General features: G+C 37.6%; 1 protein-coding gene and 1 pseudogene across 1 annotated transcript; both read right to left on the bottom strand.

Moving 5' to 3' along the window:
- Positions 1-1642: 1642 nt before the first annotated feature.
- On the bottom strand, positions 1643-2953 carry foxi1 (forkhead box i1). The gene is made up of 2 exons (XM_016230386.1): positions 2282-2953; positions 1643-2157 (listed from the first exon to the last, which is right to left on the bottom strand). The coding sequence occupies exons 1-2, from the start codon at positions 2913-2915 to the stop codon at positions 1643-1645; spliced, it is 1149 nt and encodes a 382-aa protein (XP_016085872.1). The 5' UTR covers positions 2916-2953.
- A 6819-nt stretch (positions 2954-9772) lies between these two features.
- The window catches only part of LOC107549330 (uncharacterized), a 68108-nt pseudogene continuing 65634 nt past the window's right edge, over positions 9773-12246 (bottom strand).

Here is a 12246-nt window from a genome sequence, read left to right as displayed (position 1 = left end):
ACAGCATCCCAGCTAACAGGAAACAATCTCAGAATGTCCTGTCAAGGTTCTCTCAAAATTATGAACAAACAATCTTCAGGCAGAACGCTTGTTCGGTTATCTGGACTTCAATAACGTTCTGAAACATAATATATGCATGATTCATAAATTTCATTTCTGAAACATTTTTGGATGTTCTTCTAACTGTTTTTAAACATTAAAAGATACAAATTTCAGACCTAAAAGTAACTTTCCCATAATATTTGCAAAATGATCAAATGGAATGCTCCCTTAAAGTTTCCTCTTAACATTCACATAACCAAGAAAAACTAATTAAATGTTCTGAGAACATTCAGAAATAATGTTTCCATCACTTACTGGGAACGTTCATGGAACATATTTATGTTAGCTGGGATTTTGATACACCATTAAATAAGCAGTGTAACTAAAAGCTCACAGACAAACGGACGCACTTTTGAACTCTCCAGAAGCTGTGATGACTTGTCGAAATCGGCTGTATGCAAAGCGACAAGCGGAAAATGTCTCAGTCTCACCTACTGTTTTCATGCAGCTCAGCCTGAACGTGAGTTAATGGTAGAAGGGGTAGTTGAATCTCTAGATAAACCGGTGGATCATATAAGGCTATTTACACCATCACCCAATTGAGTCTGTGCCATTCAACACCAGAGCTTGTACAGTAAATAAACAGGCTGAAAAACTTCCCTGAGATAATGAGGACATTGAAGAGTTAAATGTGTCTGGCTTTTTGCAGAAAGCAATTAGGCGAGGACACAGCGGGGGCACAGATTAATTCAAACACTCGATTAAACCTGAAATTATTTTGATAAATAATTGTCAACTCAATATGTTTGCTGGAGTTGAGCAGTTATGGGAAAAAGATGGGCGCTGGTTAAATTACCTTGAAATGTAGGGTTTCAAAAAGCCTTTTTTGAACACATCAACAACACATTTTCACTCAAATTTCAAGTGTATTTCTGTGTAAAACTAAACTGTACTTTAGTGCAAAAGCTAATTAAAAGTTGTCAGTAAACTGCCTGTTTGATTGCAGCCATCCACAAACAAACAATATATAATTGCCAGCGACTGTAAACAAACTACATAAACATGCAAACATTTCTTAATTGCTGTTACAGTCTTGTGCATCTATGCGGCCACCCGCTGATCGCGTGGGAACACTGAGATGCACTAGGTGTTTGTGGTTGTTGTGCCATTGAGCAGATCATGTGAAAGCATCATGCATATAAACAGAAACTGATGCTACAGACATTTCAGATATATGCATGTTTATTTACAAATCAAAAACATTCAATTTAAATAATATATCTACATTTGTTCTACAAAAAAAAAAAAAAAAAAAAAAAAAAAAAAAAAAAAAAAAAAACAACAACAAAAAAACAGAAGGCACTTGTTATGGTGGCCTAGGAAATAGACATGTGTGGACTTGTTAAGTATCACAGTTTGGTGTAACAATAGCAGAATAAATGTAAATGATGCACTTTGCAAACCCACTTGCTGATGCATCCCACAACACCAGGCAATCTGAATGAAAATGAACTGTGCGAATGAGATGAGCGTGTATAGAAATGAAATGTAAAAACAGACTGTCCATGTACTCACAGAGCACATTAGAGGTTCACAAACTCTAAACTTCTGTTCCGTCCCGGCTGTATATGAGATTATTGACACTGAAATGGTTGGAGAGCGAGTTGATCAAGCCACTGTTGTTATGGGATGCTGAGTAGTAGTTTAGTCTGTTGGTGTTGAGATGGCCCGGTTCTGATGGAGGGGCAATTTCATGTCCTGACATGCTGTGCGTAAAATCCCCCAAGTGTCCAGAACTGACGTCTCTGCTTCTGATCCGGTTGCTGTTTCCAGCCATTATCGAGTTCATGTTACCGATAAAGTTGTTCAAACACGGGCTGTGCTCTGCGGATGGTGAAGGGGACGATTTGGGTTCGCTAGAGGACGGAGAGTTCTGGAGGCTCTGCGGGGAAGCGCTCATCAGACTCGCATTGTCCGCCAATTTCAGCGCGTCCTCGGATTTTACCGACAGGCTACTGGTGTTTCCATCAGCTCTTCTCTTTCTCTTCCTTCTGAAGTTGCCGTTATCGAACATTTTCTCGCAGTTGGGGTCCAAAGTCCAGTAATTTCCTTTCCCTTTAAAGAAACACGGAGAAAAAAAAATATGTTAGCATATCACTGAAATCTAATGCGTAATAATTATGCACGCGTAACGAAGTCGAATTTTTTGATTTGTGAATAAAAGAGCATTCAAGCTTACCAGGGTCGTCCTCATCCCGCGCGACTTTCTTGAAGCAATCGTTCAAGGACAGATTGTGTCTTATGGAGTTCTGCCATCCGGCTTTGCTTTTCTTATAAAAAGGAAAGTTTTCCGCCACATACTGATAAATCTGACTGAGCGTCAGTTTCTTATCCTGCGCGTTCTGAATAGCCATCGCAATCAGCGCTGAATAGGAATAAGGCGGTCTGACCATCTTGAAAAGTTCTTGCTGACTTGAAATGGACAGCCAACTGAGATCTGCGCTTCCGAAGCCGGTGGGAGGAGGAGGAAGAAACTGCCGCTGGTTCGACCCAAATCCTGACTGAATGTAAGAGCCTCCGTTCGGGCCTGAGAGATAGGGGGGTGAGGTGATACCCGGGCTGTTCATCCACAGGTAAGGGTTGGCTGTGGCTGAGGTGTATTCGCCGAGTCCGTAGCTGGAAGGATGCGCAGGTGGCCTCTGCGCGTGGTGGTGGTGATGGTGGAGGTTCTGTTGGTACATGCTGAAGTTGGTGTCGCAGTACACGGTCATGTCCAGGATGTCCTGCGCGTTGTGGTGCTGGAGTGGACTGGTGTGCTGGCTCGACGGCTGCTGCCCGAACGCGTTCATAATCCGTTCTCCCTCTAGAAACATGAGTTTCACCGATCAGCCCCGCTGGGTGTGCTCGTCTCTGAGGGTTTACTCGAGAGTGCCCGAGTGCGCGTCGGGGGAGGGGTATTTAACCTGTCCGGCGAGCATGAGGTGAATGAACTGCTGCTTGGCAACCCCTCCCACAGTCACACTTCTCCTCAGTTAACTTCATCCAATATGCATCGATCTGGCGTCGAGATCATTCATGTGATAAGCATTTGAGGTTCATGCTGAACCACAAAAAAAAAAAAAAAAACCCTGTTTAACTAAAGATTAAAACCATGGATACTTATGAATTCAAAAATAAATAAATAAAAAAGAATATGTTATAGATTAAACTTACACTTTTAATGTCTCAATGTAGGTTCATTTTTAAAAGTTTATGTGTGGATACGAACCTTAAAGTCTTGACTACAAAAAAAATAAATGCAAAAAAAAAAAAAACACCTACTGAACGTTTTCATTGTTAATGCCCGGAGGGGGAAAATAGTTTGGACAGAAGGTATGCTAATTATGTTATCATCACTTAACATGAAATAAGTCTAATTGACGAAACTCGCCCACCCCCACCATATGTAAATGTACAGCAAATCTTAGGCTGTCACGCGAGCTCAGTGAAGTTTCGCTTAAATTAAATAGATACGGCAGAAGACTCAAAATAAACAGAAGTGGGCAGTTTTGGTAAAGGCGTTCAGTTATTCAGCTTTTGCATGAATACATTAGGCTACATACTGTATCATGGTTTATAATACCCTTGGCTTCTTTTCCATTATTTATTTATTTATTTTACATTTTCGAAAATGCACAGGACATTCATCTGACGAGAACATAAAAAAACTAACAAACAAACAAACATGTAGAAAAATAATCTATTATGGTCTACTCTGGAAATATTTGTCTCACTATAACTATTGTAATTTAATTATAGTTATAAATATATACATATAGTCTGGTGAATATAATTAATGTAAAAAATGCATAATTATTAAAGATGTTTATATAGTTTAAAAAATATATTTAATTAAAAGACTTTAAAAAAAAGTATTTTATCTTGTTTAGTCTTTGTTAACTATACACCTAGTTGAAGAGTAAACACATTTAGGATACAAATAAAATACCTGAACGAAATGATGGCGATGCTATTATTAGCTTACATCATGTGCATGTCATTCACATTGTGATAAAGCTGATCAATGTCTGTCACGGGCCTGGGGACGGTGCACAGAGATGCTTCTCTATCGCCACCTTCTGGAGGACATGAACATTTCAACTGTGTAAAATAGTGACGTGCAGTCACAATAAAAATACAAGATGTAAAAAATGACAGAAGACAAGCAAACCCTAAAACGCCCTTTGTCATCTTTTTTCACCTTTTAATCTTTCCAGTTTAAAATGCAAGCTGTTTTTCTTCCGTTTTGACATCAGACAAGTATTTAACAGATTAATTGATATCTTCACTGAACATAAGACATTACAGTAGTATAAAAATAAGTAAATAAATAAATAACCCAAACATATTCACTTAATTTACATAAAGTATGATACAAATTAAATAATAAGGGCTAATAAAAATTTTTGCAATCTAAATGTTTTATGTAATAAATTTATAAGAATTCAACTTTGTTACCTTATGATATTATATTCCCTCATGTTCTCTAGGCTAAAGAAGGAGCACTGAGGTTCATACTCACTTTTCAATGCTCACTCTCTCTGCACCTAATCTTGTGAGACCCTAGTTGAACTCACCTCTTCTGTGAGTACTTAACTCAAACCACAACCACAATCAAAGGCACTTACCAACTTACTGTGAATAGATAAATACAATCTTTTAATTTTTTTGAGGGGGGGGGGGTTATGCAAATTATGCAAAAAAGGGATGCATCACAATTCAAATGTATTAACAAGATGTTTTTTTATTTATTTTCAGCCCTTTATAGGAACATAAAAGGGAATTACAGAAACGTCTGGGACCCGGGGCATACATCACATGGAGCAGAGCATCTGGGACAGCCATGAGAAGAACATCTGAGACATGAAACTCTCTGAGTGGCCATTGCTAGAACCTCTGGGACCCAGCTGACTTTGCAGGGACCTCACTGTCCCTGGAGCTTGAAGACCAGTTAGACACTACAGGAAGTTCTGGTACCAGAGCAGCAAGACTGGGAAATCTGGAGCACTGTAGAAGGAACCTCTGGGACATCAAAGTTTGGACTTGTGGGTAGCCATGAGAGGAACCAGGGCAGTGGAGCTCTGAGACGAGGACGCCCATTACATGCCTTTAAGCTGGCCATGGCAGGAACCTCTGGTGAGCAGTGCCGTTGAGACAGGGACCTCTTGGACTGATGCAGTCATGTTGTAGAGGCAGTGATGGGACAGAGACATACGCATCCCTAAGCAAGCAGCACCACCAGACGCAAGTTCTGCTGCTTCAAGCCATGGCACAAGATGCAACCATGGCCTGATGGCCTTGCAAGATGCTGAGGCTTCACGGAGGGATGGAAGGTCTTCCTGTCAGCCCGCAAGACGCAAAGCTGACAGAAGACTGGGGAAATGTCTGGGGTTGGAGCTCCTTATATAGGATTCTGAAACAACACAGAACTCAAAACATTAGCCTAAATACATTACACTTAATATGTCATTTCTTCCCATTCAAAATTAGCAGCATAAGCAAATGTGTAAAAACTGGCACATCTTCGGCTTGGTACCTGAAACCAGTCAGAGTGAATGATCTTCCCCAGAACAAGCCACCCCCACCCCACGCCCCCTTCAAAAATGTGTTAAAAAAATAAAACCTTATATAGCCTAAATATGATTTCATATTTTTTTGTCTTGTTCTCTTTATCGTTGAGAAAACCTAGATAAAAGTTTATTTTACGATGATCAGTGAATTAGGTGTACCGAACAATCACTAAGCAAAGAAGAATTAAATATTTAGCCTAGGGGTGTGCCATATTTTTCTGGGATTTTATTGATAACGATAATCAGATGATATAGTGTGTTGCGCTGGAGGACTGCCATGGACAGCTGACTCTGTGTGGTGGTCAGTTCACAGCAGTGACAGAAATTAATCTTTTCCAAAAAGTTTAAAATGATTTTTACCCTTTATGGGCATTTTTATCTTTGTAAAGCCATATTTTTTTCTTTGTCAAATTGTGTCAAACTGTGTCAAATGCTTAGGCTACATTTAATAAATAAAGTCAATTACAATAATACGACATTTGGGGCTGTTACCAAACAAATACCAACAAAATAAATTTTTACAATGCAGAGGAAACACAGAAGCTGCATCTGAAGTGGCATTTAGATGCATATACACAGTTTAATGCAAGACATTGATGCATTTAACCTGCAGTTACAAATGCATAAATAATGTTTTGATATTTTAATCCTAAAACATTAATACTGATATTTGAAATTGTTTTAAAAAAATGAAAAGGTACTTTAAATGTGAAATTAGAACCACCAGTAGGTGGCAGCAAGTCACTGTTAATACGTGAGTCATTGCGATTGAACCGAATCATTTAAAGGGTTGATTCATTCAGGAACGAAACACCAGACGCCATTTTGGCTGTGGCTTTGTTTGGACCAATTTTTGTTGGCAAAATAGAGCAAAAGTAGGCAATATGGTGTCTAAAACGTAAGTCTCTTAATATTAACTTCTTGTTTATTGAACTGTTGTATAAAATCAAGATGACGTGTGATTTTTGCAAAAAAAATGGCACTCTTCGTGTGATAATGATTATAGCTGCAGTCCGTAACTTTGTTTGGTTAAAAATGATCCGAAATCAATATTTGAGCAAGTACATAACCAGCCAGTGATCAAAACTATCGCCTTACTTTAGCCCGATTCACAATGGTTAGCTTATAATAATGTTTTCTCATTTAAGTGGTACGGGTAGGTTTTCGCGGGAAATTCGAGCATGGCACTGCATCATTACGTCAGGTCTGTAAACATAAAGAAGTTGTCCCGCTACTAGGCTAATGCATGTGAGGATCCTGCAGGTGGCGGATCGTTTATAGTCTTTTCTCACAGCAGCCAGAATAATTTAATGTATCATTTTGATAGTGGATTGTAATCCATAAAGGATTATGTGTTTATGAAACACATGTGAAGGAAATTAAATTATATTCCAGTTATAAATGTGCTTCTGTTTACAGATAGCCTGGGATTACAAAGATTTTTATTTTAAAGAAAGCATAATTTGCTTTTTGGGTTAAACGAATTTCTTAATATGAAATTCGAAGAGTATGACAATTAGATTAGACTGTGCAGAAATTGAAATCTACTCGCTTATACACACTATACTCATAGTCACCAATGCTGATGTTGTTAACATTAATCATTTGAGAATAAAGTATAACAATAATAATAATTTGAACGGTTTTATGTGATATGAGCTAACCGATCTTTAGATTGAATCACCATTGGAAGCGAGATTTATGGTAATGCTTTTTTCCTCAGTTGGTCAGAACAAACATGGCAGACTTGTTACTTACTTGTTCAGATGGCAATATATGTTAAATTCTTATTTGGGTCATATTCCAAGACGTAGGCTAGAATCTGTGATTGCGAAGTACAGTAAAGATCCATACCGGTGCGGTGACTGACTGCGACACATACTCTTCAGAACATTAGATTTTTATTAGACTGAATCATGCAGTGAAAGAACACACTCTAAATGAGAACAGTCAGTCTAGCTAGTGTTTAAACACTCATAACTCCTCTTATAACCAATGAAGCTGTCCATACTCGGTATGATAAATTAATCTCTAACTTACATCGTTCGTACATCTGCACTTTGTTGCTTATGATGAGGAAATTCGCGAGTTTCAGTCTGAACAAAACTCTAGGGTTTCAGCTATGACTGATCTGAACGCCTCTGATTGGCTAATGCATTCCTAAACCCAACAGAGTCGTGTGTGATTGATTATGATGAGCAACGCCGTAAAAATAAAATATGATGTAACATGAGCAGGTCTAAATTTAATACAGCAATAATAATAATAATTTGAACGGTTTTATGTGATATGAGCTAACCGATCTTTAGATTGAATCACCATTGGAAGCGAGATTTATGGTAATGCTTTTTTCCTCAGTTGGTCAGAACAAACATGGCAGACTTGTTACTTACTTGTTCAGATGGCAATATATGTTAAATTCTTATTTGGGTCATATTCCAAGACGTAGGCTAGAATCTGTGATTGCGAAGTACAGTAAAGATCCATACCGGTGCGGTGACTGACTGCGACACATACTCTTCAGAACATTAGATTCATCCACGCTGGAGCCGTGCCGACTCACAACCCACACAGCGAAGATAATTCCGCACACAGCTGTAATTCCAGGTTTTCAAACAGAGATGGCGACAAAGAGGCGAAACTTACGGAATGCAGCTTTAACTATATGAAATTATATACTGTATATATATATACAGTATATATATATACAGTATATATATATATATATATATATATACTGTATATAGTTTATATATTTCTCTTGACAAAAAAATATGAATGACATGAATATGAAATATTCTTATAAATATGAATGAAAAAGAAGTGGAAGAAGAAAAATCGGTTCTTAAGTTGTCATGACTACCTGCAATTAAATAGTCTAGCATAGCGTGAAAAAAATTAATGTTTAAAAATGTAAATGTATGTATTTTTTAATTCAGTAAGGTAAATTGTAAACATTATAAACTAAAAGATTAACTAAAATAATAAAATATTGAAAAATATAAAATAAAGTATAAAATATATTTAAAAAAAATATTACATGAACGCATGAAATAGGGTAAGAATAGGACAGTGTGTAATCTTATGTGTTTCTAAAGGCTGACCAGCAGATGGAGACATGATTTTATAATGATCTTTGATACGGAAATCTCACTGTGATATGATATCTATCGCTCAGGTTGAGATAGTGACACTTTCTCCGTCACTGTAATAAAAGTACAGATAAATGGGGAAATATTTAAACAAATCGAGATCTCACCACCAACCTAAACCCTTGACATGAGCACGGAAATAAAATGCTTCTACATGCTTGTTTACATTGTAACTTAAAAACGAGGTGTATTTGAGTGTAGGTAGTGTTTTAATAAAAAAATAAAAGACATATCCTGTGATTCAATTTACCCAACAGACCACTCAGCATGTACTGAAACAGCCTCGTATGTGGGCTTTTTTATGTGTACAGTAGGCCTATTAACACTGGCAATGTCACTCTTGAGCCATGTCAGCGATTTCTGAATTAAAAAGGCCTGTGTGTAATCAGATAATAGTTTAAACAGTTTAAGTTTAAACTGAGCCCATACTATTACCACTAGAAGATAAAGAATCTCCTTTCCTAATCTAATAAAATCACAAACAATTGGTTGTATTGCAAAGTTTTAGCACTGCATGTACACTGAAGAAAAAAAATGGTGTAGAAATTTCACTAATTATAAAGAAACAGCCAGCAACTGAATTAAGTATGAAATTTTGAAGTAAAAAACTGGAATAGTAAAGTGTAAGTATCTCACTAACTCTCAATATGCATGGGTCCGTCTCCTCATGGTGAGAACATATACATTATATTTTATATTCATTAAATTCACATTATAGGCATTTTTAATTTAGTTACCACACACCTCAGGATGTAACATCAACCTTTTCCGAGGAGAAAATTCAAAGCTAAAGCTAAATAGCAAAATGCTTCACTATATAACAGCTAAACTGCTTCTTGCTTCAATATCTCATCAAGAAAGGTTGATATTACAGTAAATATTATAATTTTCTAGCGAATGGAGCCATAGAGGAAGAACAGGTTTACTTCAATTATTCATATACTCTAGGTTATCTAGGTTAAACTCCTGCTACACGTCATTTGCATTTGAGAACACATGAATGTTCGCCCTCCTGTAGAGTGACATTCCTGCAGATGCCGGTTTTCACATGTTCGATCAGTTTTTTTTATTTTTTTATTGTTGTTTTCTTGCTTCCCTGTAAGTTAAGATTTTAATGGTAGGTATATTTGATGCAAGAGATTTAATGAACAGGTCTCTGTTAGAATTTCTTTCCTTGTACGAGGCTGATATTACGGCTGAGTCTTTTGCACCCTTCTTAAGTTCAGTTTGACGTTGTTTGGCAGGCCGTACTTGATCAGCTCCTGTTGTAGCTAAAATAAAGATCACAGAAGATGGACAGAAAGATCAGAATGTCTATTAGCACCATAATTTGCATAACACCATACTATGTTCTGTAGCAAATGTAACTTACTTTCTCTAAAACAGTCTCAATGTTTGCACTCTCTCTTAGGTCTGAAAATGAAGTAACTCTCATTTGAACTCCTACGATATTTTCTAAGAGAAACAATGCACACATAAACAAACAATATGTTTAATTAATCACAGGAATAGTTTACTCAAAAATGAAAATTTGCTTACAATTTACTCACCCTCAGGCCATCCAAGGTGTAGATTAATTTGTTTTCATTGGAACAGATTTTGAGAAATGTAGCATTGCATCACTTGCTCACCAATGGCTCCTTTGCAGTGAATGGGTGCCGTCAGAATGAGAGTCCAAACAGCTGATAAAAACATCACAATAATCCACACCACTCCAATCCATCAGTTAACATCTTGTAAAGCGAAAAGTTGCATGTTTGTAAGAAACAAATCCATCATTATGCTGTGTTTTAACTTCAAACCATTGCTTCTGGTTAGTCTTCAAAGTCCTCCATCCAAAATATTGCTTTCTCCAATTAAAAAAAGTCATCTTGATTGAATCAGAAGAGAAATATGCACAGATCCAGCACCTTTTGGAACCATTCAGAAGCAACAGTGTAAAGTTAAAACACCTTGATGGATTTGTTTCTCACAAACGAGCAGCTTTTCACTTCACAAGACCTTATTTGATGTACTGGAGTGGTGTGGATTATTGTGATGTTTTTATCAGCTGTTTGGACTCTCATTCTGACGGCACCCATTCACTGCAGAACATCCATTGGTGAGCAAGTGATGGAATGCTACATTTCTCCAAATCTGTTCTGATGAAGAAACAAACTCATCTACATCTTGTATGGCCTGAGGGTGAAACTATTAAAACTTGTTTGTTTGCTTGTTTCTGGGTACATTTGGCATCTGGTTTCATTGTAACATTTGGCAGACGCTTTTATACAAAGGAATTCAAGATATAAATTCTTGCAGTAACATGCATGTTCTCTGGAAACTGAACCAGTGACTTTGGCATTGTAGTGCATGCTGAGCAACAGGAACCTTGTTATTATGCCACACCTAACTACAAATTAATTGTGTACCTTGCAGATTGTTTTGATCTGGTCCACCATCCACCCTGAAGGCCCATCGGCCTGGAACATTGACATTGGTGGAGTTCTTGAGGTTTGGAGTAAAGCTCCCATTGTCTGACCCCGGAATCTTAAAGTAGGCTGTGGAGTTTATTGTGTCATAACCAGCCTGTACAAGGAAAACACAGATTATTGAGAGAAATGATTAAGTTATATTTGTTCCACTGATACAGAAGTATTGTCTTACCTGCATAATATTATATGCCACAGCACAGTCACCATAATTCATGAGAATAAAAGACAAATCGCTGCCCGAAATCAAAACCACTTGAAACGATGTTTCCTGCAAAGTTGGGGAACATTGATTGTCATGCATCTCTGGAAATATCACATTTGTAACCTTGAGCCTGGAGGAGTTATGACAAACTAACTCACCGTGCCAGTGTGGTAAAAGTATGCAACTCTATCCCAAGTTGCAACAAGGACCCAAATAGCTGTGAAGCTCAGACCAGGGAAGTACTGGTTTATATCCTGAGTGGCACGAGTGAGAACACTCCCAGTTGAGTACTGCTGATATGAGATGATGCCATTCATACTGACGTCAATGTCGGTCCAGAGGGGAGCAATGATGTCTTCCCTTCCATTGATGGGAAAGTAATGAGAAATAAACTGTGATGAAGACTGGTTGAATGTAAGGTGTCCGTTATTGTTAACCTAGGTAATAAAAGATATTAGTTGTCCATGCCACATTTGAATCATTCACCATTTGTATTAACAGAACTAGATTCTCACAAATGTCCTGTTGTACGTGCGCCCGAAGAACACAAAAGGACTCCACAGGTTGATAAGTGTGGAGTTTTCATCCTCAACGGCAATATTAACAGTGTCTCCTGCCACTGAGCCGAATGGATAGAATATCACCGGCGCTGCAAGTAAAAATTGACATTTTTCAAGCTTCAAACTGTTCATTTTGACTTAAATGTTCTAGTTCTAAGTTCAATAATTACCTGTCTGTGCCTCTGTTACCCTGCCTGTTGAAGAAAA

Source organism: Sinocyclocheilus grahami, unplaced genomic scaffold, assembly GCF_001515645.1.
Source record: "Sinocyclocheilus grahami isolate Dianchi unplaced genomic scaffold, SAMN03320097.WGS_v1.1 scaffold369.1, whole genome shotgun sequence".
NCBI classification, from domain to species: Eukaryota; Metazoa; Chordata; class Actinopteri; order Cypriniformes; family Cyprinidae; genus Sinocyclocheilus; species Sinocyclocheilus grahami.
Note: the sequence above shows the minus strand (reverse complement) of the source record. Positions and strands in the feature narration are given on the sequence as shown.